This window comes from Xiphophorus couchianus, chromosome 6 (genome assembly GCF_001444195.1).
Source record: "Xiphophorus couchianus chromosome 6, X_couchianus-1.0, whole genome shotgun sequence".
Lineage (NCBI taxonomy): Eukaryota > Metazoa > Chordata > Actinopteri > Cyprinodontiformes > Poeciliidae > Xiphophorus > Xiphophorus couchianus.
In genome coordinates, this window is record NC_040233.1 from 18,483,481 (window position 1) to 18,510,483 (window position 27,003).

Below are 27,003 nucleotides of genomic sequence, written 5' to 3' on the forward strand. Positions count from 1 at the left end.
ACGTGACCTCCCTGTTTTCACCCAGTTAAACGCATGTACTTAAAAGACTGGCTCTTCCATTCACCCACACAAACACGATCAGAACAATATCCATGTCCACAAGGTAAGATCGACACGCTGATTGCCGGGAGCGGACCATGGCGGCTGCCACCAGCAGCAACACATCTACAGCCACGCTTCAGCAGATAAAGCACCCCAGTATTGAGCATACACGGAAACGCATAGACCCAAGGAGGAGGCAAGCAGCGCTGTCCTTTCTCAGCAACATTTCTTTAGACGGACGACCCGTGCAAGACGATGCAGACGATCAGAACCAGGAGGATAACTCGCTGGAAGCACGGACTAGACAGAGCCTGGTTTCTCTGGAGCGCTTCGGGGCGCACGGCGCTGCTGGCACCGCCGAGGCTGCGGCTGCCGCTGCAGCGACCACGGCCACCCAGGCGCTCGCTTTAGCAACCCAGGCTCGGCTCGCCAGCTGGGGCAGCTGTGGGATGGGTTCCGCCGCTGCCCCGGCGTCTGCAGACACTGAGGGCGACGCTTTTATGCCCTCCACGTTCAACTCGCCTTTCTCCGCGGTCCCAGTGGCAACCAGAGGGAGGCTGCAGACTTACACTCAGGGAATCCTTCCTGCCGCCTACTCCAGGCAGTTCTCCCCGAGCTTCAGCCTGGAGGGCGGACAGATAGAGCAGCAGAGGTCAAGGTAAATGTAAATAGTGGCTTTTCTTCACTGAGTGGCGTGTGGAGACATGCCCTGCAACACGCCTGGTAATTGTTTTTTAGCTTAATACTTAATATTCTGCATTCTCACATCTCAAGTGTTTGTAATAATTTTAAGCAAAGCAACTGGTGTTTCTAACTTCTTAAGTGCCTTTGCATGAATGCATTGTCCCATTGCATGCTTTCCAAGAGTGGCTCAAGGTTGCATGGGTAAAAAATTAACATAGTGATCCAGTTAAAATCACCATCTACCATAGCATCACTGTTGCATGTTTTTGACATTACATTTGTCTCAATTCAGTTCAGGTCACTCGTGCAAGTTTTTCTATAACAAATATGTTATTTTTATTTAGTAAATTTCCTCCTTGCAGGACAACTGAAGTCATCTTATGTAATATTCTCATTTACCATTCTGTGGTGTTTCGCGAAATGCACTGCAACCTAATATCTCTGTGAAAAGTTTCTCTATCATTTTTACTGTAGTAAAACCTGTAATACTCACACGTGCAAAAAGGCACAAGTGTTCCCAAGGTTCCCAAAGCAGAATTCTATTTTTCGGTCCGCTTAGACAATCACTCTGCCTGCCTTGATGTTAGCATCACATCTGCTTGATGGTAAAAACACAATTTGTTTGCAAAATTTTCAAAACTTTCATCAAAACAAATATTTTCATGTGTTAGAGCAAAAAATAAAAAGTAACACATACACTGAATGTTTAAGTGACACAGTAGATATAAAAATTATGACAGGTCCAGTAGTGGCCACTGAAGGACTGACTGCAGCTGCAGTCCAAGCCTTGTGAATCTTCCCCAAACTGTTGAATGTGCTTTGCTTCACAATCATGTCCAGGTTGTGATTATCCATGTTGCTTTTGAGCTTTTGTACCACACTTTTTCCCTTCCATTTAATTTTACATTTCTTGAATAAAGCAGTCTGTGGACAGTCAATTTATTTAGCAATAACCACTTGTGGTTTAATATTCAGGTGGTGGGTGTTTGTGATTATTATCTGGACAGTTGTCACATCAGCTGTCATTTCTACGATTGTCCACGCCAAAGCATACAATTTCTCTAATAATGTATTATTAATTTATTTTAAGTAATATATTTATATAAGACTTTTATGAGCATAGTTTAGTTGTGGTTGTCCCATCTGCACTATGTATTTATCAATCAGCAGGTCTGCAGCTGTCCTTTGTGCTCCAGTTAATTCTTGACTTAATTAAAGAATTTCTCTTGATAAGTTAAAGTTAAGAAATAAAATGCCGATAAACGACTTGTATTGCGTAAGCATTCACAAAAAAGGACTCCAACAAAAATATCCAAATATCTCAGATCTCACTAACTTCCATGCTCGTAAACAGACACGTACTAGTGAGGTATGGTTTCATTCACAAACCTGATGTCTGCCTTCTGTGACAAATTGAAAACACAGAAAACTCATAACAAAGAGACATCAAGTACCTTTGGGGTTAAGAAAAGTAGTAAAAAAGAAATGTTTTATTTCATCGGTTTACATTTAAAGTTGGCTCTTTTGTAACCAAATTACAATGTCTTCTGACGGATCATTTGAAACCGTAACAAACCCAAGGAATTTTCAGCAATTCTTGTTTCATTTCCTGCTTTTCCACATGAATGAACGAACATTCTGACCTGTTGCCCTGAAAATTTGGTATAGTCAGCCGCTTCGAAAAGTTGCACTCAGTTCCAGGCAACACACTTGGCTTGGACACAACAAAGCACAGCAGGAGGAGAGTTCATCTGCACTCCATGTAGGTGCTATCATGGCCATAACTCACCAAGCTTCACTGGCTCCACAGGGAATCAGCTGGTTTCAGTTTTATTTTGTTCACTTTTGCTTTCTGTGCATCTTTTTTTTCCCGTGTGATTTTCTTTTTATGGAACTGACTTTTACAGCTTAGCACACACTTGCTTTTTGCTCTGTGTGACGTAAACATCCTGTAACTCTACACCCTTGTCCGACTCCACGTGTAGCAGGGGCTAGCCGTTTTATGCGCCTCTCTTATTTGCCCCCTTTTGTCTACTTTATGTTTGTGTGGGAGCGGCGAGGACAGATTGAGGGAAGGTCTTGGCTGACCATAGAAGCAAGACAGATGTCAGTCCTCTAATGACTCTCAACCTGCTTTCAGCTCCTTTCTCCTCAGTTTTTTTCCATTCAGAGCCCCTCCGGTCAAATCTCTACCCCACCCATCTGGCTAAATCCTCTCCACCCTCTGGTGTCTCTGCCACACTTCTTGAGGAAGCTCTGATTCATGGTGAAACACTCAGTAAACTGTTATTTCCCCTTCATGGCAGAGTGTAAGTTACACAAACTATCAGGTTGTAGTGTGAGGGGAAAATATGCTTAAAACTCTAAATACCTAAATGTTCTTCAGTTGTTCTGACTCGGGAAGTGCTGCGGATGAGGAAACAAACACTCATGAAATAAATCGCTGTCAAAAGATGACTTTGAATGAGAATAGTCTTTCAGCTTGCAGTCTTTACATTTTCCTAATTTTTGTGCAGAGAACTGTGGAGGACAGATGCTGCCAAAGTCTAGTGTTACTTTTTTTGACATAATCTTTGCTTTTATACATTTTTAGTGGCTTGTGCAAATGGTGAGGAGGGGAAAACTCTCTTTCAGATTTTGATGTGGGCTGAGATTCTCACCAAAGTACCACACTGCATGAATCTATTTTTACAAATCAGTGCAAGAAGCTGAAATTAAACCAATTTATATTGTCTGGACACAATCGTTCTTCATACATAATGAATATATGCAATCAAGTAAGATGAATGATAATATTGAAATAAATTCACACCATTTGAAATAGGGAGAAAATTACATTTGTGCATATTCTAAAAGAAGCTTACAGTTAAGTTATTAATACTACGATAATAACTACACAAATATCTTTAAATCTGTGTCCTTAAATATTGCTCCTCTAAAACCTCTGCCCTATATCTTATAGATGTCCGCCTGATTTAAACTGGTGCGTCACAGACAGGCTTCTTTTTTCACTGACCGCTAATGTTGCAGAGTCAGTGTAATCAGATGTCCAGTGATATAACTAAAACACACAGGACACACATGATGTTAGTAAAAAAGTTGCATTCAATAAGGTTGTTGAATGTCTCCATCCATTCATCCTCCAATTCCCACTTGTCCTAGCAGGGGGGCTCCCTATCTTTTGATGTACATCTGGTCACCAGACAATTACAAGGCAACAAGGCACACACGCACACATTGGCACATTGAGGAGCAGCATATACATGTGTGTGGTTGATGGCCTTAAGACCTTCCTCCTGGCATGATTGGTTGTTTTTTACCTGGAGCGGTGCATTTCTGCATATAGCTTTTTTTTTTTCACATATCATTTGTCTCATGTTGTACTATCACAAAGTAGTGACGGTACAACAGTGACAGTTTTAACAAATATTTAAAAAATATATTTTTCTAAACACTACACACTGAAGCTTTAAGTAATTTCATAGTGTTATGAAATGATCAACAATGGATTGTAAACCAGACTGAAGCTCTACCTCCTTCAAAGAATACAGAATTTACGGTTATTGCAGTTGCACCTGCCTTTGAACTTTGTAGTGACCACATCATTTTTTAAAAGTGAAATCACCTTGACAAAATTGCTGGTAATACTTTTATAGATTGGTAAAAGACAACTAGTAAGCTTTTACGAGAACTACACTATTTATGAATTTGAATGTTAAATATCTATTGAAACAAAGATTAAGAAAACAAATTAAAACTAAATGCCTTACCAGAAATCTCAGGATTGACAGTTACCCATGTATACCCTATAAAACATTTCCCAGTGTCCATTATGACCCCTACACCTTACAGAAGAATAACTTTTATTTGCGCTGAAACTAAATTTATGCTTACTTTTAAAAAAATTCAAGTAGAATTTTTAGAGACAAGATATTCTTAATGGAGACCTGCATTTTGCCGTTATTGAGCAACCCTAGAACTCTCACCCGCAACAACCTCAGTTGCTCCATTAATAAATTCAGTATGAAGTTGCTAAACTCTGACTGTGTCCTGCTTTTGAAGGACATTCGCATAAAAGGAATTCTAATGCCAAGAAATGAATAACCTGCTGTGGGAGTTCGACCACGTTCTACGGGTGTGTGAACAGACGAGCGCTCTCCACACAGTGCCGGGTTTGTTTTTCCCTGGGCAGCTGGTGGAAACATGACGAGAGGTCCCTGGCTGGGAGAGGCAGGATGCCCATGCTTTCTGAGAAGCAGCCTGGCTCTGTATTTTCTGCTCTCCACTTCCTCTCTCTGAGGAATTAGAGACACACTCTCCCTTTAGAGATTTTGGCCTCGAGTCCTGCTCCCATTCAGGAAGTCGCAGAGGCTCTGATGTGTCTCCAGAATAGATTCACCTAGAGGCCAGGGGCTTCTTCAAACCCTCAGAATCTAATGTGGAAATATGATGATTAACTTTAGGTTCTTTGCACTCTTCAGTGTATATTCATCATAAATCAGCGCACCAAGAGCCGAACTTTAAATATAGCACCCCATTCCCCATCTGGTGCTGTATGCTGGATGTGTAGAACAATTATCACTATTTGTCTTTTCCTCCTCCATCACAGTCAAACAAAAGCTTCTCACATCCTGTTTTAATTTTGTTCACACCAAACAGAAATAATGCAGACACTTGTACTTTCAGTGATTTAACAAATTGGCTGGAAACAAGGGAGTATGAGCCAACATAATAGTCCGCTCATGTTTTGTGCGATTAGGTCACATATCTTTGGTTATGAGGTCGATTGTTGCATGGTGAGGTCATGGTTGGCATAATCACAGAGTTATATAAGAAGGCTTTATTTTCCTTCAGAGTCTTGTAATGTCTGGGCTGTGAAACATATGGTCAGAAAGTCCACAAGGAGCTGAATATGAGACAGTGTAACAAGGTCCAGCATGTGTTTAACTATAAACAGTGTTTTTGGAATGTGGGAATTATTGTAGTTTTTTTTATCACTAATTCATTTCGCATAGTTTGTTCTTTTTTAACCATTTAGCTTTTACAATATTCCTCTTATTAAATAAAACTTTATGTTTTTTTTTACATTCTTAAAATGTTCTTTTCATAAAAAATAATTTCAGATCATTCAGAGATGCTGTTCACTTTGAAAATTAACTACTTCTCCATAAGTTTATGCAGAAGCACAATCTGCACTTTAAACAGATCAAAAACAATTACTAAGTGATTTATTTTTTTGACATATTTTACTATTTTGTATGTCAGTTTCATTTTTCCATCACATGCAACTTTTTCCTGCCACTCTACTGTTTATCTGAGTTCCAACATTCCACACATTTTGTAAATAAGTTCTTATTGTCGCCACACCATCAACAATTTATTCAGCAAAATGTAGGAAAAAATTTTCCCCTTTCACATGGTGTGAATTTCAAATAAAACTCTTAAGTGATTTGAAGAACATGCCTCAGAACAAAGAAAATCCCCTCCACTTCTCCACAGAACTTCATGTAAAAATTGGAGCCGTTTTTTTAAGATGGATAATCGATAATTTTTTGTTATTTTCGTGTTTCTTATGCATAAACATCAATGCATAGATGTCTTTTGTGGATCCAACGGTGTCAAAATATTTGTCATATGTGGTCCTACTCACAAAAATGATCTATTTTTTCAAATTTTCCCAGATATCAAGATTTTTTTTAACATTACCATCAACATTTAAAAAATTATACTTTGATGAAGGTTTTTTATTTAGTGGTTAAGATAATAAAAAAATCTGATAACATTCTTTTCAAATGAAAGGAATAAATGTCAATCAAGACATAATAGTCCTTTTTCAGTCCAAAGGTTATGTTTGTTAATGTACATTATCCTCTATTTAAAAACACTAAAAGAGAATTTTAAAGCATACATTTTGCACATTTTGCATAATACATTTTTCTTCTGTTATTTTTAAATGATGGTTTTAGTAAAGCTAGAACCATTATTCATGTCATGCTTTTTTTTATCTGAGTATATTTATTTACATTTATCTCAAAGCAATCACACATTGCCACTGCATTCGCTTTTTTTCGTTTTGTTTTTTTGTCCTCACATATGCACTTGCTATGCTTGCCAATGAGAAACTAACAGTTTCAGTTGTGAATGTTTATAAGACGCTATGAACTTTCTTTATCGTCTTTTATGCCCAATTATTTTTTAAGTTGCCTCATGTATCCCATTTGTTCCGGTCCTTTCGAGGATCAGAGAGGCTCAGCTCCCCTCTGTTTTTTTTTTTGTCCTCTCATCAGATAATCAAGTCCCCTCTTCCCCCTTGGCATGGCCTTCTATGTGTGAATAAATCCAGACCTTAACATTTACTTTTACTCTGTTGCAAAATGGAAGACCATGTCCTGTGGCAAGCTGCCAACAGGTCGTACGTGTAAAACCTTCTAATCTCCACTTTCAGCCCTCTGTTGTTTTATAACTCTATGCTCACCTCCTGCTCACCACTGAGCAGGATTGGAAATCCCTTTTATGCACATTTTATTACAAGATAATTTCATTGCATTCATAGCAGAATTGATGTAACGCTGCATGAATTGAGGTCATGCCTGGACAAAATTACCTTAGGCAACAATAACAGGGACTGTTTAAAAGAGACTGGAGGCTACAAGCCATTTTCAAAGCGCCATACTCAAACCAGTTAATGTCTAACTGAAGGACTAGACACTGATTGTTCTGACCCTTGCTCTTAGAGTTGTGTTGAGAATGAATGAGTGGCCATACTGTTGTTTTTGTCTCCAGGATTTGTGCTGGCCAAGAAAACATCTTTTGCACTAGGAACAGCAGCTGTTCATCCACAGTGGTTGGATCAGAGTTCAAATATGAAAGCTGGAGTTGTGACAAAGCAAACAGGAAACATCATGGTCGGCTTGCTAGTATATAGCTTTTCAAAGTTTTCTATTTATAGAGATTTGAGTTGGAAGTGGACTATTTGTTGTAACCATTTCCTATCAAGATTGTTTTTTGTCACTTAAGATAAGACATGTGCAGAGTCCCCAGTCCAATATTACTTTAGAATACAATACCATGTGTACATGCTTAAAGTCTGCATATTTAAAATTCAGAAAGATAACTATTTCAACTAAAGTAACTTGCACACCAACTAGCTTTACAATTAAGTTTATCTATATAACACTGAATTTCAAAGCAATTTACATGAGAAACAGAGTGAATTCATTTCTGATTACACAGAAATATACAATATATCATATTAAAGACTATTTCAGTCGGTCAAAAGTTACCCAGTAAGAAAGCTGAAAAAGCATATTGTAACCTGTAATCGATCTACAAGGGTCTTTTGCAGATATTCAACATTATTGTTTAAAAACCAACCAATGTCATGTTAGTTTGACAGTAAACTTCTATATGGGAAATTCACCTATCTTTCCTTGTCTCTGTGATACTGAGAGCAACAAACCAGTTAGTCAAATGAGGACAAAATTAGCTTTTTGTGCATGCAACAGATATTGCAAAATGTTCTTAGAAGAAACATTTGCTTAATCTTACATTGATTAAGCAAACCCACATGTGCTTAATCCTGAGGCTGCAGGAATAAAATGATAAAGGTTAAAACACCAAAGCAACTGTGTAGCAATTGAGAAAATGTCACTGTTTAGTTACAAATGCATTGCAAAATATCAAGCCAAGGATAATTTAAAATGGCTCAAGTGACTTTTTGGAAGATTAGGCAATTCCACAATTAAAGTGACTCAGTGAAAGAAAGCATGCCCCTCGAGGAAGGCTGCAGCTATGGATCATTACTTTGCCTGTTCTTGTCTGAGAGGAGGATGATTAAATACTGGCCATAAATCACATGAACTCTCTCCTTCAACCCTGGGTCAGAGGTCAGGCCAGGCCCTCTTCTTTTGTGATGCATAAGCAGAGCCCCAGTGGATGTCTCTTCAATTCTTTCTAGTTATTTAAACTTAGATTATTGTTCCAGGCATTTTTTTTAATTTATCAGAGATTGACGGTTTGTATTTTTTTTTCTTAGCTCTGGATACTATCAAACACATTTATCTTACACATTTATTAATTTCTGCTCCACTATTTCACATTTGGCTTTACAGACAGCATCGGTTCCACCCTGTTTTTCTAACCGAAGTCAGAAGAAAAATGTAGTATTCCAGTTCTTTAGAACATTAATGGGTTAACTTCTCACTGTTTAAATTTTGGGGGGTTGTAAAACTTTTGAGTCAGACTAAAGTGTTAGACAGCATTGTTTCTGTGACACTAATCATGCAATTATAACCTAATTTTGGAACTGTTTTGGGATACTTAGCTATCACATGTGGGTTTTATTTTCTGAAACTGGCAGCTGATCACATACTAAAAGCGTTGCGGCAGCAGAATTTAGTCAAGCAGCTAAAGTGTGAAATAAAGGCCATCTGTGACCAAATGTGTTACACAAAAGGCTCGTGGAGCCAGCTCGTTATCCTCTTAGCAGCTCTGATCCTGGGAAATACTATGTGCTCTTTATGAGACTGAGGAGATTACTGACCACAAAAGCATTCTGTGTTGATGTATCAGATGGTAGACATGATAGTGTGTGTATTAATCAACAGTCATTATTTATCTTTTACCTTTTTATGTTTAGTCAAAATTATGACTTTTTAACAGAAAGAGAAAGATCTCTTTCTACTAACAGCAAACAATTAAAGGCAATTAGCCTGGTTATAGTTCTACCTGAAACTGACCATGAATTCAGTAATATTGACTTTGCTTTGTTTTTAGTTTAATTTTTACAATATTTCTAAATGTCACTTTTATCAAAACATCCATTTTGCTGTCATTTCATATTTACGATCATTTGGTAATAATTGGCTTGTTTGATGCTTAGATTCTGTCAACAAAAATACTTCTGCTCATAAAGAGTGATGGAGAAAATGTGATGTTGGGAAAACAAGAAGGAGGAAGAACATTTGATAATCATAATTAATATTGTGTTGTGTTTTTAACAATCATTTGTTTTCTTTATATTGTGGAGCCTTATTTGAACATAAAACTATCATCACATGTCAATATGCATTTATTAGTGCCAAGTGTTATGTACAATCATGTTCAACATATTAGATTGTTATTAGAAAAATTTTTTTTTCAGCAACTCATTTCCCTTTGTTCTTTTTAAGAGTTAGCTTTAATCTTTTAATTAGATTCTTTGGAACATATTCTAATTTATTAAATGTATGTTTTTAAATGTCCCCGTGTTTTGGTTTTTGTTGGAAAAATGAAAAGAAATGTAAAAACTCATATCTGAGTTTGAGATGCATGATTTATAATTTGTAATTATTTGGTGAATGTTATGTTAACAACATTAATAAATAAGCTAATATTTGAACATTGTGACAGTTTTTCTTCTTTGGTTTCAGGGCAGACATAGGTCCCAGATTGTAAGTTGAAAATCTAGCTACTGAAAAATAAAAGTATTATTTCTAGCTCAACAAGGTTTTCTTGAAAAGGTTGCTTCTTGCCGACAACTGATGTTTTGAGAATGTTTTGGTTTCTTAATGAGTTAGCTCCTTATTGCTTCTTTAGCTTCTAAAATATGTTATGGTGCATTCGACATTGTTTGACCTTCAGTTAAGTTTCTTTGCTGTGTCAATTGTGTCATATTTGTAGTCATTTTGCTGGAGCTATTCCAGAAAATCAAACTTGTTTTGTGTTAATACGATGGGGGGAATTTAATTCACATCCTCTTAAGTTAAAGGTTGCGTTCTTCTGCCTGTTTTCACAGGAGAAGACTCATCTCTCAGCGCTCTTCGTTAGAAACTCTAGAAGACATTGAGGAAAATGCTCCTTTACGCAGGTACAAGCAAAAGTCCCCCACATTAATTCGAGAAATGCCTTCCACTTTTTCTTTTCCTGTTCGACTGTTATGTTTGTTTTGCATTTTAGATGTCGAACCCTATCGGGTTCACCCCGACCAAAGAGCTTTAAGAAGATCCACTTCATAAAGAACATGCGGCAACACGATATACACAATGGAAGGTATGAAGTCAAACAGAGGCGTCCTCCAGTCAATGCAGAGTTCTCACTGAATGATGGCAGGCTGCCCCAGTCAATGAAGTGCAGCTTGATTTTTTTCTCACATTACAGGCCCGGTCCATTCACAGCATGGTGCTCTAACTCTTAATCAAACAAAACTGGAAATCCCATCCGGTTGTTCATTTATGTAATCCAATGAACTTTTTTTAAAAATCTTTATTTGATCACTGTTGAGTTTTCTTTTAAATCACGCAATCTGTCTCACTGCTGAATGCCGAATCTCATATTGGTATCACAGTTCTCTTAAGCATGTTTGCAGCATAGAAATCCTTCACGTCAAACAAATTCTGCTGATCTTCAAACGATTACTGAATACACACTCAGTCGTACTATTTCAGAGACTTTCAGTATTTTATTGCTGGTCAGGTCGTCTCATGAAGATGTGAGATCTAGTTGAATGCTGGTCTTTCATCCAAATAGGTATAAGTTTATGTTCTATTTTAGAGCATTATTGAACATTTGGCTTATACAAAGGGAGCAATTTTGTCCACAGCTTGTTAGAAAAGATGGTGACTTAGATTGTATTTTTAAAGATGAACCCATTCTTGCCCTCATATGCATAGTATTAATTAATGTGCTAAAGAAGTTGGCAACTTGGAACTGGTGTTGTTTACGGACTGGATTATATTTGATAGACTGACCTTATGTCTATGAGAAGAAATTCTTGAAGTAAGCATTTAACATGTTTTTAAAATCTTGGTCAGCTTTAATGGGAACAATAAGTCATTGGAAAAATGCATCATGTTTCTTTCTAATTACTGACTTACGATATAAAGTCTTTAAGCAACAATTTAGCTTCTCTAAAGATGTTTTCTCTTTTTTTTCTCATTTATTTTTGTTACAGTCCTCATGTCTGACAATTTTCAGGGAAATGCTGTTTGTTTAAACCATCTATTACTTGCATACAATGTAGTTAAAAAGCATTTTCTTCCATTTACAGTTTTTTGTTTTTACGTTTTTCTCATTTATATGTTTCAGCTTTTAATATCAGAAGAAGATAACTTGAGTAAACGTAAAGCTGTTTTAAAACATTGATTTTATTTATTATGGAGGAAAAAAGTTGTCCAATTCAGCTTGGATCATTCAGATGGGACACTGTTTCAATACTTGGGATTGGAATGAGACGCACTAGAACCAATAGGCATCAAATTCTTCATGACAGCGCTTAAAGACACCCATTGTATAAAGTATATTTTGGAAGAGATTTCAGAATATGCCACATGCTGTTAAAAGCCCAGTGTTGGGGTAGGAATACTGTAGTGTTATTTTTTCCAAAATAGCATAATCTCTGTTTTTGAGTCTAGCATTTTCAGGTATAGTTATAAAACAGCTTGGTTAAAATGTCTTTGACATTTTCTGTATTGCATACACTCAGCAGTAGCTAACGTTTTGATTTTGTTAACCTTTTGTTTTTGAATTATGTTTCAAGAAACTTAACAGCATTTCTCTGACTATGTCAGGTATGGGGACTTGCTTTCAAGAAACCATTTTTTTTCATCTGGCTCAAGATTTCTTGATTACTGTCAAACAGTAATGTATTCGGTATTATTTCTCATTAGAAGTGAAATATTGAGAACTAGTAGTGATGCAAAGCTTTTGCACATGCCACATACCAAAGTTTCACAATGAAGGTTTCCAATCTTCTCTTTACTCTGATGTTTTACCTGTCATCTCTCTCCAACTTCAACCAGTGGATCTTCACCAGATAGATGCTCATTAGCTTGTTCACCATTTTCTTTTTCATAGGATAGTCCTTATCAGTGGCAGAAGATCCTTCTATAGTGTATTTTCTGTCCTGCCCTATCAAGATTGTAGCCAAGCAGGGTATGTATCAGACGGCATGCCGTACTTTTTATGACTCCGCCCACCCTGTGCTCCCTCTTTCCTTTATTCCGCCCATATTTCTCCTTTGTCAACATGCTCTCCCTTCAAAGCTTGATTTTGGCCGATGCATTTTTTTATTATGATGGTGTCATAAATACAAAGTGGGCTGAAAAATGGCTTCAAGGGCTTAATTGTGTGCATACATGTGTAAGTATTAATAGACTAGATAGCTTTTCTGCTTGTTGCCTCTGTTGCTTTTTGTCATAATTGCTCTGGTGGCTTGTGGACACTCATCCTTCCCCCCCCTCACACATAATTTTTTACCATAGCTGGCTTTGCTGTCCATCCTGTTTACCATTCCCGGGGTAATTGCTCCTCTTAGATGTAGTCTTTTTAAGCCTGAAACAATAATACTGCATTATTATTTGGCTTAATTCTAAGCCATGCTTTTTTGTTTCTTCTCTACCAATTTTACAGATCTCCGCTGTATAGAAGAGCTGATTTCTAGCTAACACATTTCTGTTTCTAGAATTCAATATAAAGGGGTTCTGCCTGGTTTGCATAGAGATCAGCTGTATTGCAAAACTGGTTCTGACCCCCATGTTGTGACACGGTTTAGAGGAAGTGGAAAGGGAAACAGGCCAGGTAAACAACCGAGAATACAATGCACAGAAAGAAAAGCTCCATGTTGAGGTTTAGTGCAGAGCACAACAGGCTCAGAGTATTTGTGGAATGCCCTAAGCCAACCAGTCAGTGCAGGGTCAAAGGTTAATAAGCCCCCTATGCTCTGTCAGTGTGCACATTTGCCTGCTTTTTGAGGCATGTTGGCAGTTTTCAGTTAGATGTCTGCTGCTTGTTTTGTCCTGAACAGAATTGAATCAGACAACTCAATTGAAACTGTTGATTGACATTTAACACTAACCCATCTTCTCTGAATATTTGCTTTCATGTTGTGGTACAAATGAACTCCAAAAAGAGCTCTACTGAAGATCAGCATGTCCTTCTCACATTTTGTAATTAAGTTTTTACCATAAATTGGATTATTTTATTCACCCTTTCTGTTTAAGCTTGCATCTATGTATCTTAGAAAAGCCATTTTGAAATAATTGATTTATCCATTAAGTTTAGGGGTTTGAAAAGTCTGTTGTACTGACATCATTTTTGCTAGTTTAGAAAAATATTTATGCTAACTGGACTTGTATCTTCCTCCCTGCCTGAGTCAAAAAAAAATATTTTAGCTATTAAACAGTTGAAATTATTGCCTCTTAAAAGCATATATTTAAATATAGTTATTTAGGCTGTCGCAGGTAAACTTCATCATGATACACTAGAGTTCTGAAGTTCTGGTTGCAAAAATCTACTGTTCTTGTGGTCGAAAGACAGACGGTGCTGGAAGAACAAGAGCTGTCTCTGGCTGTATGTGCATGGTAACATGAACTGCCCCTCCCCAACACTTTGCTGCACACTGTTGATCAGTTGGCTGAAAAAGAGCTTCTAAACTTCTCCTTCTCTTACAGCAACAAAACCATTTCAAAATCAACTGTTTACATGAACAGTCAATTAAATTATTGATAAAATTACAGCAGTAAGACTACTTTGCTATATAATTTTAGTATTTCCTTTCTGCTAGTAGATCATGTTACACATTTTGATTTAAACATTTTTATGTCAATGCTACGAAAGGTAGTTTTTTAAATTTTCTTTCTATCTAAGGAAGTCCAGACCATTTCACCAAGTCATTGACTTGGCCACATCCCCGTACTGGCAGAATTTACAAGCCCCTGCTTAGATGAGATAGATTGCTTGTAACGGTCTGCATTTGGGGGAAATGATGGCAGAACAACATACAAAACTGAACTGAGCGCCTTAGAGCAAGAGTCCATCTGTTCTTATAAGAAAATGACGAGTAAATAAACATCAAGTTTTAGGTTGAGCTGAGGGGAATCAAATATTTATGTTTAACAGGAGTATGAAACCACATATTCTGCATCATGTTTTTATGCTCTGGGTCGCTGGGCTGTACTGTTGGTTGTGGGCTGTGGTGGAAATGTAATCTTATGTAAAAGCTTTAAACTTATTCAGGTGTTGGCAATAAATGCTCTTACAGGTAAAGTTGAAGAAGCTCAAATCTCCTATACTTGGGGTTGTGACCGCTCTATATGATAGTTTGTAAAGTGTTTATTGAAATATCTAATAGCTTGAGATTTTTATTACCTTTCTTGTGATTTCACTTATTTTAAAGCTTGCTTTGACATAAAAACTGAAACACTAACAAACAGATTACATAAAGCCTGAGATTCATGCATGTTGCTGAGTAACTTTTCCTTCTCATTAATTCATCGTTCATTCTCAGGATAACAAAGGAGAAACTTTTCTATTTTTCGTCTTTGTCCTTTAAATGTTCTTGCTTGTATCCATTCATCTTTTTTTCCACATTTTTTAAATTATTTGGTTAAAGCTGCCATGCTGCATTGGGATCTCCTTTCCTGCGACGTGTCAGCATTGTGCCTTGCCCTGCTTGTCTGTCTGATAACACAGTTTTTATTGCGACTGACTAGATGCCATGTGTCGCCAAAACACAGGATTTATGTGTGTGCATATGGATACAGAGTTAAACAGAAAGCAAGACTGAACCAGGGACGATAAGGGGTCAGAAGACAAACAGGACGGTGTTAGCACGTGTCTTTGGCTGTCAGAGTGCATTTGTGCTTAACATTAGAGAAAAAATAATTTGGCTGTAGGCATGGGTTGTTTGTTTGCTTTGGATACTAAAAGTAAGAATGATTCATTGCCTAATTACAAAGCTATTTATTATTAGTTTGCAATCGAACAACTTACTTGGAAATGACAAAAAATATATTTATCGAAAAAACTGCAGTTGATTTTCTATAAATAGTTAATTGTTTTAAGCCCAGCAAAAAATATGTTTGTTCCATTGGCGTGTGGCTGTAAAACAAGTATTTACAGACATCAGTACGGGTATTGTGTGTTGTGCACAATCTTTTCACAGAAATATTTAGCTTATTCAGCATGTGAATAGTCTCAACCTGCCCACACGTTGCCCCACTGACACACATTTGGCTCTGCAGCCATCTGTTTTGGGACACACTCCCACATCAGTATGGCATCTCAGGCTTGGGTGAGGCAGCAGCTGACAGAGTTTGGCTCAGTTTTCTCCTCCATCCTGCCTCCCGAGGGCACAATTTATTTAAGAGTGCTCCGAGAAGCTCCTGAAAACACGAGCCGTTAACAGAAACTAGGCCAGCCGATGAGCTCAGATCGATACCGGGTCTGTATGTGTAAAGCAGAACATGAGTGTGTGAGGCAGATGGGATGAAGCAGGGCTAAAACAAGAGGGAGGGAGTGTGGGGGTTGGACGAAGCTGCAGCACGATTTGTTTGGTGGGAGCTCTAAAACTCTTGTGCTCACTAGGGACATAAGGGCGGAAGGGCGTCAGCGTCACCCGTCAGGAGGCGTAAGTGCCAAGGAAATGGTGATTGGACTGGAGGGAGTGGAGTTGGGAGCAGATGGAAAGGTGAGAAACCGGCAAAGATCTGTAAAGATCAAACTTGTCTTGTTGACTTGGATTAGAAGGTATGCAATATTTTGAATTTGTACAAAAGCTTTCATACACCTTACATTTTTTATTTTTACATTTTGTCACCTTACAACCATAAACCTTAATAATTTTAGTGGAATCATGGGTTATAGACCAACACAAAGTATTTTAAAATTGTGAAGTGGAAGGAAAATGATTCATAGTTTTTAAAAAATGTTCACTCTAGCTTGCATCTGTATTCAGCCTGCTCTTAATAAAATCTACCTGACAGGACAACATTAGGCGCTCACTCCACAAACATGACTTTCAACACAAAGCCGTTGTTGAAATATAGACTTATTGGCAGGAACTGTTTGTAGTCTGGCACAAGCCATACAGAAGACACAACAAACATGAGGAAGAAAGTGCTTTGGTCTTTGGTTTGAGCAGAGTTTAATTTTTTAAGATTCATTCCATAAACTATTTGTTGGGAAACCTAAAACTACTCATCACCACGTTGGCTGCATCATGGTGTGAAACTACCTTTTCTTCAGAAGGGTGAGGGAAGCTTCTCTGAGTTTTTGGGATGATGAGTGGAAGAATACATGTCGGAGGCTGTAAAAGACTTGAGACTGAGACAAAAGTTAAACTTTTAGGGAAACTTCGACAGCTGAGGTTTAGATCAAGGACTTCAAAGAGACACTGGTCCTCAAGGAGCTTGATGTCCTGCAGGCATTAGATCCAACTCAGAATCTATGGCACCACTTAAAAAAATGCATTTAAGACGATTTCCATTGCACAAGAGCTTGTGCTATTTTGCACAGAAAAATGAGCAGAAATCTTCTTTCTCTAGATGAGCAAAAGCCCAGAGCACTTAGAGCTGTAATTGCTGCTCAAGTTAATTTGAAGTATTGTCTCAAGGAAGCTTATCATAAATTATTGAAATACTTCTTCAGATGTATATTTTACTTGGTTAAAAAAAATCACGTATCCTTCTCTTTGGTCTATCACAAGTACAAAATAAAAAAAAAAGTTATTTCTGTTTGTGGTTGTAAATAAACAAAATGTGAAAAAGTTTAGATGGTATGGATGCGCTTGTGGGATGTTTCATATAGATATTTTAAATAAATAAACTAGCTACCCAGACAAACTGATGTAAAAGCAGTTGTAAATGGGATGAATACATTTCAGGACAAACTAAATAAACCTGTTATTCTTTTTGATACCGTATTATGTTGCATCATGTGCATATGAATGTACATAATATCGAATGTATGTACTGTATATCAAAAGGTGATGTGCAAAATATTGCGTAAATATTTTGCATATTATTTAAGCGATATGCACATTCAAAAATTCACTGGATTGGATTGTGGATCATAAATATCTACTGTAGAAATCATAAAATAAGATTTTATCATGTGTGGCATTTCAGGCACACTTCTGTTAGTCTGAAGAAGGTTTGTGGGCCCAAAACATCATGCTTAAAGTATCAATATGGGAGCTTGCTCTGCTGTGCCTATCTATTTTAATCATTTTTATGTTTATTTTCTCTACAGCATTGAAAACAAATTTCTCTGGTATAGAAATAGGCTGGGATGTCTGGAGTTTAGCATTCCACCTCAGAACCCTTTTGGTATTTTATTATTCAAATAAACACTCTTTTGTTTGCAGACTGTTTCGTACACCCAGTTCTTGTATCCCACCAACGTTCTGGGCGGTCGAAGGAACACCATTGACTCTACCTCGTCCTTCTCTCAGTCTCGAAACGCGAGCCACCGCAGCCTCAGTCTGGGCAGAGCCAACAGCAACCAGAGCAGCTTGGACACAGGCGAGTGAACTTGGACTCTTCTTAAAGGAAGCCGTTCACACGCAAACTCCAGGTTTAAGCTCATGTTGTTTTGTTTGTTGGTCCTCGCTGCAGGGAACGACTTCGGAGACTTTCGCGAGTATGACCCCAACCTGCTGGATGACCCACAGTGGCCCTGTGGAAAGCACAAGAGAGTGCTCATCTTTCCCTCTTACATGGTGAGACGATACTGAGTCTAACGGCACTACAAGCAGCAGCAACAACAGCCTCTGAGCGGGTTGGGAAGGTTGTTTTCATTCAAAACAAATAGGAAGAGGCTCGTCTCCGCTTCGACACGTAGCCTCAGTATTCCACTGCAGTTATTTTTTGACCTTTTGTGCTCAGCATCCTCCGTCTTCACCAGGAAGAATAACACCGGAAAGATTTGTCTGCGATTTATTCCTAAAAAACAATTTAAAGTATCAGCTTTTTTTGGAATATTTTCAGACAATTTCTAATCATCAAGGCCAGTGATTCTGTTTCTCACCCAATGGAATGCAGTAAATAGAACATTTTATCTCTGCTGTTGTTTAGCGACTTTAAAAACTAGACCATCTCCGTTTTTCTCATAAAAGTGCGGATGTTTTATTGTGGAAAAGGGATTACAGGACTAAACTCCCTCCTTATATTTTCCTGCTTTGCTTAATTTTTTCCTCTGACTTGCTGAATGAACAACAAGGACTGATATAATTATAATGTTAGTCAAGGCCACTCTCTCTTCCTTCGATAGCAAAAGCCAGCGTCCAACAACAATGGCTATTGTGTTTATTACTGGAATGGAACAAGAGTGATCTCTGTGTTTCAAGAGCATAGGATACTTGGTAGACAGCGGAACGCATGGTTGTGGTTCTTAATAGACGTACGATTTTCTTAAAAAAAAAGAACAGAAGAGATTAGAGGAAGACTGAATTATATGTAAATTATGGTTATGTGTAAAGTATGGTTGCTGAAGAATTTCTAGTGATTTATCAATTTTAGGCAACACAAGTTATATGAACCCAAAATCCTTATTTGTAAATATATATATATATATATATATATATATATATATATATATATATATATATATATATATATATATATATATATATATAAAATGCATATTTTCCTTTAACTATCTAATTCTGCATTTAATTGTGTTTGTCTACAACAAAAATTCCCAATACCTAAGTTTGTGACTGTAATGTGACAAAAAGTAAAAATAAAAAAAAGGATGGAGGTATTGATACTTTTGCACAGCACTGTTCATTATAACAAAGATTTAGCAGCCATTGTGACCTGTTGTTTCATTGACAAGACTTAGAAAAATCCTGGAAATAAAACAAGGTTCTTATCAACAAACTGAAACAATCAACTGCTCATTGGTTCTCTCACATTACTAAAACATCAGTGTCCCAGATTGTCCTTTAAGTGTCCTGGATAAAGCCAGTGTCCAGAGAGATTCTTCATCAGACCTTGAAATCCAACACCCACACGTGAGCATATTAAGTTATCCACAAAGATCGCTGGGTGACACCGTCTCTGTTTCTTTTCTTTGGCCTTCCAGACCACGGTCATCGAATACGTCAAGCCCTTTGACCTGAAGAAGGACATGAACGAGACCTTCAAGGAGAAATTCCCCCACATTCGTCTCACTCTAAGCAAGATACGGAGGTAAACCAATGAGAATGTCAAGAATTGAAGTTTTCTTTTCTTTTTGCATTTGAAGTTAAATTAGCCTTAGCATAGGATGTGTTACTTCTAGTTTATCTTAGTCAGTATTGGCTTTTTTATCCCCTTCTCTACTTCAAAATTAAACTTTTTCACAGCTTGAAAAGAGAGATAAAAAAACTGGCCCAGGATGAATGCGGGTATGAGGAGCCGACTGTGGCCATGGCTTTTGTCTACTTTGAAAAACTCGTTCTTCAAGGCAAGCTGAACAAACAGAACCGCAAACTCTGCGCTGGAGCCTGCGTCCTCCTGGCAGCCAAGATTGGCGGTGATCTTAAGAAGCACGAGGTCAAGCTTCTTATCGATGTAGGTCTTCTCGTCCACACAACCAGAAAACAAATGTTTGATGTTTCTCATGTAGAGGTCCTTCAATAAGGGACAGGTTCAGTCTTCTCATAATAATCATAAAGTCCGCTGAGGTGGCTTTTTAGTGCATTCAGTTGCATCACCAGTTGCAGGCTTGTTAATGAGAGAAAGCAAGCTAAAGCAGGAGCTAACGTGTACGGGCAGATACAGCTGAGGCTGAGGGAAGAGCAAAAATTACTCACTGGTTTATTTGGTGAAATAAGTCTAAAGGGGTAAGTGTAAGGATTTTCTTATGTTTGCTCATAGAGCTCAAGCAGAAAAGGAACGGAAACATAATCTGGTTTTAAAAATTTTAAGGAAAACTACTGACGGATGTACTGTATGTCAGCCAAGGTGTTTCTGAACGTTCTCCAGCTTAGCAGAAGTGACCTGTTTTCTGCAAGCCTTAAAATTGCGATTTAAATCTAGCAAAGTAGTGCACAAACAGCCAGAATTAAAAGTAGAGGTTTTAAGGATGAGTTTGGCATGTGAAATTTTTTTAATATGCAAGTCCCTGTTGAACTTTATCACATTTGTTATTTTATTAACTAGATTACGGGTGCCGAACTTCAGTCATCGAGGGCAGGTGTCCTAGAACTGAATCCAATAATTAGGCCATCAGCAGGACTCTGAGTAAACTTGGTGGATTCAGGCACACTTTAAAGTTGCAGGACCAAACCCCTGGGGGTTTTGATTAGAAACCAATGCTACATGCCATCACAAAGTAGTACATAATTGTGGAGTTGAATGAATTCATGGCTTTCAAAATTCTTACAAATAACATCTTTACAATACATTTGATATTTTTTCTGTTAGTTGGCTGAAACTGGATAGACTATTAATAGAATGTGTTATACATATCCAGGGTCTGAACTTTCAATGTTGTTGCATTTTGATTCAATACAACCTTTTAATGGTTGTTAAAAATGGTTATTAACAGCTTTCTGGTATTAAAATACAAAAATTAAGCTTGTCTTTGATTTTAGAATTGCCTAATTAGTGTGTGGAGTCCTTCTTGTGTGCATTATAACCTGTGTGAATCCAGCTGTTGTGTTAAGTTCTCAGAGGTTTGTAAATTCGTGATTCATGATGGTCTTCATGAAGACAAATCAAATTTTATTCAGATAGCACATTTCAGCAGCAATGCATTTCAAAATGCTTTACATCATAAAAACACAAAAATACAAAGTTATAGAACACACAGTCAACAATTGAAACATTACATTTTGCCGCCATTACACACCATACATTCTTTGATTAATGTTTCATTGATTGTGTTTCAAAAGCAACTCTAAACAGGTAGGATTTTAATCTAGATTTAATCTAAGACAGTAGATAGGTCCATAATAAAATTGGAAAGCGCACAGCTGCAACCCCCCAACTAAACTGACAGACTGACAAGGACAACAATAATGAGAGAAGCTGCCATAAAGGCCATGGTAACTCTGGAGGAGCTGCAGAGATCCACAACTTGAGTGTCCTCTCATCTGAATTCTCTCTGCAGAAACTGGAGGAGCGATTCCGGGTGAACCGCAGAGAGCTGATAGCGTTCGAGTTTCCTGTCTTGGTGGCACTGGAGTTCAACCTGCACCTGCCTGAACACGAGATCATGCCTCACTACAGACGCCTGCTGCAGACCTCTTAGCATTGGTAAACCATCAGGAGGACAGCAGCTGGGTTCTCCTGATCTGCCCCCCAACCTTCTAGGATTCATCCCCCTCCTCCTTGTGACCACTACAGATGAAACCCTTCTATTCTCTCATTTCACTATGATTCGCCAAAAAGACTCTTATTTTTATTTTTTCATATATACTATCACTACATGGACTTCTTACCAGTTTGTATCCCATCTGCTTTACTTCAAGTAAATTTTCTCTTGTTGATTAGGAGAACTTTTTTATATATATATATATATATATATATATATATATATATATATATATATATATTGTTTTGCTTCTTCATAAATCTTGTCTTACCTCTTCAGCAGCATTACAATTTCAAACAAAAGCCTTTTTTAAAGCTGCTGTTTCTAGCAGGACTGTTATTCCTCGGGAGTGACTCATCTTTTTGCAAGTGTTTGTAATGAAAGTGCACTTCTTAGCATATCACAAGATTTTTTACCCATCTCTGGAACTAACCCAGAAGAACAATAAGCTAAACATGTGTAATATAATTGGACCTTTGATCCTGTCAGAACCCTTTCTAGCCAGAGAAATCTGCATGGACATTTCTTAGTATTTGTACACGGGCAAAGAAGATGCAGCCTCTTTTTCGTTCAGATCGTTTTCTACCACTTAAATGTTTGCTACGGACTCCCTGAGGCCAGACACGCTTTTATCAGTGTCAGATTTCCTGTGCTCTATGTTAGAGTGTATTGCTGGCACATTTATGGTGCTTTGTTGCGGGAGCTGTTAACGCGTGCTAAAAATGCCATTAACCAGCAGACAGGGCTGGCGGTGGTGTGCTCGGACGTCGACGGGGAAGCGTTACGATGCAAATATATCTTCTCTGCTGAAGTGTCCTTGAACAAGACACCAGGGTTCCTACAGGCAAAAAGAGCTGTTTGTTTTTAGCCCACTGATGACCTCTGTGAGGAATCCGTTTAAAACGAGGGCCCAGGCAGGGAGCGCGGAAAAGTCGGATCAAACATTTGCTTTAACTTGAATGTGTTGCTTTAAAACGTGCAATTTCTTAATAATTTTTTAATCAACTCCAGCAGTGAAACAATTACTTTTACTGGTATGTTCTTAATAAGTCTTTAAAATGTCTCACGCACTACCAGAGAGGTCACTGCATTAGAAGTGTAAACTAAAATCTGCTATTTGGTGCTGCTATACAGATAGATGGTGTTTTAAGGTGTAATGATCATAAAAGTGATTTTCATAAGAGAAAGACTGATTGTGTTGATTTCAAAGTAAAAGAAAAATGCTTCTTTCTGTCTGCAAGCCCAAAGAGACTGTTGTATGATGCACTCAGAGTACTCTGTGAGTAAGGACTCATGGGTTAGCCTGTTTATGTTTGTAAATAAAAAACTTCTTTGCTTGTTCAATCTGAACTAGACTCTTTTTTGTGCTCATTTCACTGAAATAAAACTGAATAAGTTTTATTTTTTTTATTTATTTTTTTGTCAAGAATTATATATCATTGAAACAATGAAATGCTGTCAGAAGCAAGTTGACCATCACTGGCAAGTTGTCAAACTATTTTAGAAATTATGGGATGTTCCATTAATTTCAATATGGCCCAAGATGATCACAAAAAGCTTGATATTTCATGAACTTTACCAAAAGACCATAGTCATAATGTCCTGAATGAACAGAATACGGGAAAAGTTGAATGCTTGAAATAGCACAAAGTATACAGAAATAGATAAGTTGTGAAAAAAGTGGAGGAACAGCATCCACACTAGTTATCTTCATTAGTCCCCCATATGAATAAATAAAATATACACTTTGGTCTACTTATAAAATTTTATGTGGCAGAAAACTAACAAAACTTCCTAAGTGCAACAACCCAAGCTGTGAAGCACAGTGGCGGTGCCATCACACTGCAAGAATGCCTCTCTTCAGTGGGGACTGAAGATTATCATTATTAGGCAGGTAAATATGAAGCCATGCTATGATGAATCTTGCTGAATACAGGTGGAAGTTCATCTTACATATTTATATAAACATGATGTATATGATGACTATATACTGTACATAAACAATGTATATTGTTATAAACAATTTCAGCCTGTAAATGTGTATAGGTTACAGAAACTTATATCAAAACACTTGCTGTGTTCTTAACCACAATAAAAGGAGGTTTTGAAAAATGTTTGAAAGTCATATATCATTTTGAACTGTATGAATCTTTCTGCATGGAGTTTGCATGTTGTCACTGTACATGTGTGGGTTCTCCCTGGGTACTCTGACTTCCTCCCATAGTCCCAAAATAAACATGTTAGCTTATCTCTCATTCTAAATGGCCCTGTAATCTTAATGTGCACATGCATGGAAACCTTTCTATGTGTTGCTCTCTACAGGTACAGAGCATAGATGTATAATTTGCCTCCCTCTTCACAAATATACATTACTCCATGAGGGTTCATAGTATCTTTTCAAAATAAAGTTTGAAAAGATTGCAGAGAGATGAGTCAGGATTTCAAAAAGTGTTGGAAGGTGTTGGACATAAGAAACTCTTCCATGTTGAAGGCGAGCCCATTTAAAGTTTAGGTAAAGCTTCAGCAAATGCTCAATTCCTTCTTTACAGTTTAATCTTTTCCTTCCAACATCCAGGAGCATCTGCTCTCCCACCCTCAGTGACTTTTTAATAGTGTGAAAAGTACAAATGTCAGGGAGTTAGGAATGTGCTAATCCATTTAGTGAATCAAAAAAACCCTGAAAGATTATATAATTTTATCTGAAATTAGTGGGTAAGACAGTAGAGGGGACTCACTTACATGTGTTTGTCAAGAGGTTCTTTGAAGGTGAAAGACAAAGGTTTTGCATAAATACAAGGAGAGAAAAGATAGCAGTGGACAAGTAAGAAAAAAAGAACATTACCTGGAAATGAAAACAAAAGAAAAATGCATTCTCCAAGGAGAGAAAGCATTGGGGAAAATGATTTGACCACAGAACTTAACAAATCTCCTGCAGCCAAAGACAAAGAAATCAAAACTAAACAAAAAATATTTTTTAGTACAAAAATATTATATGTGCCAAAATATGGACTAACTATTGTTGTAAAACTACATGTAAGATAACTTGTGAAGGCAAAACCACATCTTTACTTGTAGTTGCATCCAGGAACCCAGTCAGGGCCTTTCACACCCAGGGGCCACTGAGACACACAACCTGAACTTTGTTCATTTAAAGCCTTGAGAGGTGAAGAATTAAAGGAGTTTATCATATGTCTCAAATATTCTAAAATAGACATATACCTTCATGTTTACCACATCAGTGTAACATCTGACTGGATTTTTTTCCCAAGGAGACTAAGTAACCCTGTCAAACCAGCTCCTGATCAGGTCAGTTTTCAGATACAATGCTGCCTAACGTCAGGCAGAACCGGTCCTAAAAGTCTGTTTAGGAAATGTTTTTTTTCCCACATCTTTCTTAATCATACCTGTTGCAATGTGGCTCTGAATGAATGCTTATCAATCCCATGACAGTGGCATTTTTTTTTTTTGACATGAGCTCCTATTACTTATTAAAAGTCTTGTGAACTGTGTTTGAAACAGCATGAATCACCCTGAATCTCCATCCTTTAGGTAAAATATGGTGGTGGTGGTAGCATCATGATGTGCAGATGCTTTTCTTCAGCAGCGACAGAAAAGGTGGTCAGATTTGGTGAGAAGATGCATGGAGCTCAATACAGGATTAAATATATAGCCTGAAGTACACTGGAGTGGTCCAGATCAAAATGTTCTCATGTGTTAGACTGGCAAAGTCAAAGTCTAGACTAATCTGTGCCAGGATTAGAGAGTTTAAATACACAGAATCGCTCAGTAAAAACCATGCCTCATGTTCCTTCCACTTTATGCACTATTATGCATTGGTCTATCAATTAATTTTCCAATATAGTACATTGAAGTTTGTGGCTGTAATGTAACAAATTGTAGAAAAAGAAAACACTGCAAGGACTACAAATATTAGTATAAGTTTTCATTATTTTTCTTATTAAAACAAATATTAAATCAGATCAAATTTGATTAAATATATCAAATCAGAAAATTATTTTTTGTACTTCACGGTCAACTAGCCAATTTTTTATTTTTATTGATACATCTTCAGAGTTTGCGGGTGTTGTACCATTCACTATTTAGAAAAACTTTAGACATGAATTGGTTTCATCAGACATATTCGTTTGGATTTTACTGGAAATGATTGCACCTGTTGTTCTGACGCAATCTGAGAGGTCAGTTTCTCACCAGGTGGGAGCTGTCCTCAACCTCACACACATCCAACGTAAACACTGTAGTCACACCAGTCCCGTGCTGCCTTCAAAACAAACAAGCCGGGCCCGATGTTGGACCAACACCATACATGGCTTAGTCCCACTCTATTGAGGGCCTAATTCCCCCTCACTGTCTCATAAAGGAGGCTATTGACAGCCCTTCCTGAGTCCAGCTCACACATAAGTGACCCTCATTGTGAAAATATTTGCTCCAGGGTTGCGAGAAGTCCATCGCTTTTCATGTTAAATTAACAACACACAGCTGAAATGGCATTTTTGAACCGTTCTTGTCACAATACAGTGACTCAAGAGGGGTTTTTATTTTTATCTTGCACAGTTTGTAAACATTGCTGCTGTGTCTATTTAGCTGCTGTTCATTAAAAAAACAAAAAACGCTGGTCTGAGTTCAGCATGGGGTAAAGCACTGCAGGTGGACCTGAAAATCTGATCCACTCACAAGACGGCTACCTAATCCCTTTTGTTCCAAACCAAGGTTCAACTGAGCCCAGTGTAACTGAAAACCACTGACGCAAAGCAGACATTAAACACTTCGAATACTTATTTATTGATGGATCTTGGAATGAAATAACAAAAATATGTCGGCCTCCTATGAAGGTGGGAGTAAAAACAACCCATATGTGAGCCTAGAGCAGATGTTCTATAATGTATTAGAGGGTAAAATATAAAACCGGGGGAAAAACCCCCCATAAAATCATAAAACCTTGTTTGCTTGTTTTCACTGTGTCTGGGATGTAATTGTTGTGATAAAACTAATATTTGTTCAGTGCTTCCTGTATATTAAGCAGATGTTAGTTTTATCAGTCAAGCCTTATTAGTTAAGGTTACTATAAAGGTCCATTAGATGTCATTCGCATACTTTTAGCAGCCATCAACAAGCTTAACATTATTCTGTTTGGTTAATTGACCACTAGTATTAGTACAACTAACTTAAATCGGTCGGTCTCCTGGAAAGGCCCAGCTT

The 27,003-nt window shown here is 37.6% G+C and overlaps 1 protein-coding gene across 2 annotated transcripts; it reads left to right on the plus strand.

The window, feature by feature from the left end:
* Positions 1 to 21,978, plus strand: cables1 (Cdk5 and Abl enzyme substrate 1). 2 transcript variants are annotated; one of them, XM_028020887.1, is made up of 10 exons: positions 1 to 700; positions 10,502 to 10,573; positions 10,663 to 10,755; positions 12,559 to 12,636; positions 16,069 to 16,171; positions 17,849 to 18,005; positions 18,099 to 18,202; positions 19,570 to 19,676; positions 19,832 to 20,039; positions 21,583 to 21,978. In XM_028020887.1, the coding sequence occupies exons 1-10, from the start codon at positions 138 to 140 to the stop codon at positions 21,721 to 21,723; spliced, it is 1,626 nt and encodes a 541-aa protein (XP_027876688.1). In that variant the 5' UTR covers positions 1 to 137; the 3' UTR covers positions 21,724 to 21,978. The 2 variants fall into 2 exon arrangements, with proteins under 2 accessions (XP_027876688.1, XP_027876689.1); XM_028020888.1 differs by lacking the exon at positions 12,559 to 12,636.
* The last annotated feature ends 5,025 nt before the right edge of the window (positions 21,979 to 27,003 follow it).

Coding starts and splice junctions, on each gene's coding strand:
- cables1 (XM_028020887.1), top strand. CDS start 138: ATGGCGGCTGCCACCAGCAGCAACACATCTACAGCCACGCTTCAGCAG. Junction 701..10,501: donor ATAGAGCAGCAGAGGTCAAG/GTAAATGTAAAT, acceptor CTGTTTTCACAG/GAGAAGACTCATCTCTCAGC. Junction 12,637..16,068: donor CAAGATTGTAGCCAAGCAGG/GTATGTATCAGA, acceptor TGTGCTCACTAG/GGACATAAGGGCGGAAGGGC.